The sequence below is a fragment of the Lathyrus oleraceus genome, chromosome 5 (genome assembly GCF_024323335.1).
Source record: "Lathyrus oleraceus cultivar Zhongwan6 chromosome 5, CAAS_Psat_ZW6_1.0, whole genome shotgun sequence".
In the NCBI taxonomy this organism is placed as follows: Eukaryota; Viridiplantae; Streptophyta; class Magnoliopsida; order Fabales; family Fabaceae; genus Lathyrus; species Lathyrus oleraceus.
The window spans coordinates 509,181,878-509,186,720 of record NC_066583.1 but is presented as its reverse complement, the minus strand read 5'-3'; the positions used below and the strand labels follow the sequence as shown (position 1 = coordinate 509,186,720).

General features: G+C 34.9%; 1 protein-coding gene across 1 annotated transcript; it reads right to left on the bottom strand.

Moving 5' to 3' along the window:
* Nucleotides 1–3,467: 3,467 nt before the first annotated feature.
* On the bottom strand, nucleotides 3,468–4,189 carry LOC127082919 (putative RING-H2 finger protein ATL69). Its single transcript, XM_051023144.1, has one exon. The coding sequence runs from the start codon at nucleotides 4,065–4,067 to the stop codon at nucleotides 3,537–3,539; it is 531 nt and encodes a 176-aa protein (XP_050879101.1). The 5' UTR covers nucleotides 4,068–4,189; the 3' UTR covers nucleotides 3,468–3,536.
* Nucleotides 4,190–4,843: the final 654 nt, after the last annotated feature.

Here is a 4,843-nt window from a genome sequence, read left to right as displayed (position 1 = left end):
CAATGTATTCCTTATTGGGAGCTGGTGGGGCAGATCGAAACACACGCGTAGGTTTTTCCATAAAGGATAAATCGAGGGAAAATTCTTCGAACGCTGAAGGCATGGTGACCAGGAAACCTAGGAAAGTTTTCTTAACTTTCCCAGCTGTGACTTGGTAGTCGAATAGGGCCCCAAGAAGGCAAAAAGTTTGTTGGACAAAGAAAATGGGATGAGTACATGTTTGGCCCAGTTGGAGATTTTTTATTTTGAAAATGGAGGTTCAGAGATGAAATCTCTTCCTTGTTCATCCTCATCTGGTGGGATTGTAAAGGCCATCAGATTCTTTCTTGTGTCAAACTTGGAAGATGATGTCTTAGTGGATGCCATTGCTGAAAGTGGAAGCATTTTTGAAGAAAGTGAAAAGTTTTTCTCTCTACATAAGAAAGTTATGAGAATAGTTGAAATGAAGAAGAAGAGAAAGAAGTTAAAGCTGAGTATTTATAGCCTTTTCGTTGCATGCCTAAAGTTGGACACATGGCATCCCCTTAGAGATGTTAAACCGATTTTGCGTGTTACAAAGTGAAGCATTGATGTGAGTGGGGCAGTTAAAGCAGACTGCACATCCATGACCCCCTAGAAAATAGGAGTGATGATGAAATTCTGAAATAGATCTCATTGAAAATGACAATGCATTGTAAAATGGGTAATGATGACAATGACGTCAGTGACGAAGAGGAAGCAGTGTCAAAAAATACGATAAAAAACACCACGTATCTTTTTTCTGATTCAAATTAAAAAATGGCATTTTGGGGGGGTAATTTGTTACCTTGGATTTTTCGACCTAACTATAAATGGAAAGTAAGAGTAAGTATGCCATGATGAAAGCTAAAAATCAGATGTATTAAATCAAAGTTCTGAGTTAATGTGATTTAAACATGTCGAAAGTTATGTATGTGGCAAGTTTGGTTGAGGCCACTGAAGGTCGATGAGCATTGGTAGAGCCTGTGGACTTAATGAATATTTCGAATGTTCTAGTTGGTTCTTTGGCCTGATTGAAAGAGCGAGAATTGGATTAGAACAAGTGGTTACTCGAAGACACATGGAGGCTCGTCGAAGATAACAACTGCATAGAAGTTAAACGTCTTGAGATTTGTTTAGTCAACCGTTTGTAGGTAGTTATTTTTAGATTAGTATATAAGGGGACTCATGTTTACGTTATATGGGTTCACAATTGTACTCATATTTCTACATGCTCAAAGTATCTGCATAATTGAGAAATGAGTGAAGAAAATGTATGTATAAGTTCCACATTTATAAATTTCAAACACTTTTACATTCAAACCTTTCTTTGCAATCAATTACATTTCGATTCCTGTCATTTTATCTTCAGTTTGCATTTCGATTTTAGTTTATCTTTATTTCAAAATCTTTTACATTCCAATTCTTGTCAAAATTTCATTGTTATTTTCACGATGTGTTTCGATTTCAATCATAACATGATGCTCATAGGTTTAAATTCACACAAATATGTTTCGAGAGATTTTCGTGTTTGATCCCTTAAGTATTAATATAAACTTGTTTTGTTTACCAAATTTACCAGTAAATAACGTCACAAAGGCTTCATCAAACCTACTCAACAAGCTCCCAATCTTCTTGAGCATCTTCAAACTTTCACTTCTTTTAGATCTCCCCTGATTGATATCCATAACAATTTCAGAAGAATCTATATGAACCTCTACTCCCCTGAATCTCAGGTCTAAAACGAACATCAATCATTCCAATAATCCCCATAACTCGATCATGTAACTACTACAGATGCCCACATTCTTGGCAAAACCTCTCAAACCAGCAACCCTCAATGCAAGCACCATCAACATTAAGCTTCACCATACCTGAGCTAGGTGGAACCCATTTAATAGGTCTAACCTCCTTGGTTCTCCCAACTACCCTATTATTCATATTCAAGGATTCACAGTATTCCTTCAACCGTAAACGACACATACAAGCTAGGATTATAGGGCTTAACAGAGTCCTCTATGTGCTCCTCTTTATTACGCCAGAACAAAAGAGAGCGACAAGCCATCGCCCAATAAGAACTCCAACCAACATTTTTTTTAAAACTCCAATTAATATTTATATTGATTCAATCCTCGAAAAAATCATGATGCATCTTCGTTGACTCGCCCAAAATTCTATTATGTATTCTACACAAAACTTTATTAATTCATGAAAAATTTCAATTAGCCTATTTTATTTTATTTTTCATATTTGTGATGTTATATTAAAATGTCACAATGGCTGCATTAAATATCTACAATGTTGCATTATAATTTCTCCAACCAATTGCAGAAAATCTGAAGTATAGCCCATGTGATAAGTCAACCTCATTTATAAACCTTTTTTAAAAAGTACATACAAGTGTTAAAATGAAACTTCTATTTTAGACTAAATTTTATTATAACATGGAAAATATTGTTGATTCACCTAGTTTTACGATCATTAATAATCCTCAACTAAAATCAAATTTATAGAAATACATTTATTAAAAAATGAACTTTATAAACACTTACTCTAACGGTCAATTGTTGCAACTTGTTATAGTAGTTTATACTGTTTATCAGATCGCATTGATGTGGCTCTGCAATATTGAATGTGTGACACAGTATCCACAATACCACCAGTCTGCAATTGCAGTAACGGTAGATCCTAACAAAATCTGGACCCAACACACTGTACAACTTAACTTCCTCTATTCTAAGAACGTGGGTGCCAAAAACATTGAGTACTCAAAGCCCTTACAATCGGGAAATCTGCACCCCATTCTCATTCTTGGAGGATCGTCCACCGTCGAATATATTCGGTTGGTCCCAATCCGAAGTGCTAGATCACACCGAGCCCTCTAATCATCTACATTCTATAAAATCTAACATGCTCGTCATTTTAAATATTCTTTCATCTGAACAGTATTTGAGAGCGTGCAAGACAATCTATAACACATGGTAACATAACATAGAGTAAAAAGAACATTCATTTACGTATTTCAGTGTTGAATTGGACTTCTTAAAGAAATCTCTCTCATTCACAAGTACAAATCAAATCATTTCAGCTTATTCGATGTTCACTTATTTCTAATTTCAATATGGAACAACCACATTTTCTAATGAAAACTAAACTAAATATTTGTTCAACTAAAATAGAATAATCACAGTAACCTCAGGTGCAATTTCAATTTCAAACACATAGGAGTTAAGTCTTACTTTCTCAATCTCAAAATATTTTATCAAGATCAATTCATATATATTTAATAATAATAATAATAATAATAATAATAATAATAATAATAATTTTATTAAACAGTTCTTCAGCTACAACAAAATCTATTTGTGTTGATTGGAATAATCCTGATTTCAAACTGTTCAGAAAAGGTAGATTTATTTCTCATTTTATAGTTTAAAAATTATCAATTTTAAATCAGTCAAACACTGCCCAAAAACTTGTGTGAAAAATATAAAATTATATTAATATCAACTGGCTTAAAAAAATTACAAAATGACGAATCACCTGGCATGAAAAGCCAGAGGAACAAGCTCCGACAACGGCGTAGCCACTGGCGACGGAGCAGGCGAGTTCCGGCACAGCGGACACGTGGCACTCACCCGAAGCCACTCATCAACACATTCCGCATGAAAACAATGCTGACAATCCGGAACGCACCTTATAGTTTCTTTCGGAAGATAATCATTCAAACAGATCGAACACGGTCCTTCATTACGCTTCGGCAGTCGGAGACTCTCTCCAAGTATCATCTTCGGGTAGGAATCAATCACAGGCTTTTCTAAGCCCAAGATAAACGGCTCGGGCTGAAACCCCGAGCCGTTGATATAATTTTGATTTATAGTTACATTTTCGCGGTTGAGATGGAAGGAGTTGCGGCGGCCTTGGGATTTTAAGCGGACGCAAATGTAGGAAGCGAGCATGATGGTTGAGATGAGGACGAGGATGCTTACGGCAATTGCGATGCCGTAGCCGAGACCTACGCCGGCGGTGGTAGTTACGGTGGTGGATGGTGGTGGAGCTGTGGTGGACATGAGAGAGAAAGGAGAATGTAGTTGAGTTTTATTTTTGGGTGATTATTATGAAAATTGAAGTGTTTGTGTGTGTGTGTGAGAGTCTAAGAAAGAGAAGTGTTAATGTGAAGTGGGAGAGAGAGTTGGAGTTGGGGGTTGTGAGTAGGAAGCGGATTCAGCGGGAAAATTAAATGACTTCGGACACGGTGACGTTGACATTTAAAAAAATACTGGAAGTGCTCAATTTCATTATGATTATGACAAGCTTTAATTAACAACAATACTAGTAGTACATTTTAAATGTAAACAAAAGTTATGTATTTAATTTTAAATTTAGACAAAAATACATCAATTATTGCTCTATTTTTTCTTATGGTTATTATTTCTAGATTTTTTTTTAAAATAACCATTTTTTCAAAAAAAATATCAAAAATAATCTGTAATTCAAAAAAAATATCCAAATTAATTTATAATTCAATATTATTGGTGTATGCATTGGGCTCCTCATGAGGAGGCTTCAATGCTAGTGAGCCTACATTGGGCCTCATGAGGAGGCGCCAATGCTAGTGGCACCTAGGTGCACTTGGTTGGTGAATGCGCCAATTCATCTGAGCATACACCTCCTCCTATTTTTTTTTATATATTTTTTAAATTTTTTAAATTTTTTTTATTTATTTATTAATATTTAATTTTTATTATTTAATAATTAAGAAATAGTAATGAAAACTAATAAATTCATTGAAGATTAATAATTGGTTACATTGGACTGACAATAAACTAATGACCGACCCGATTAT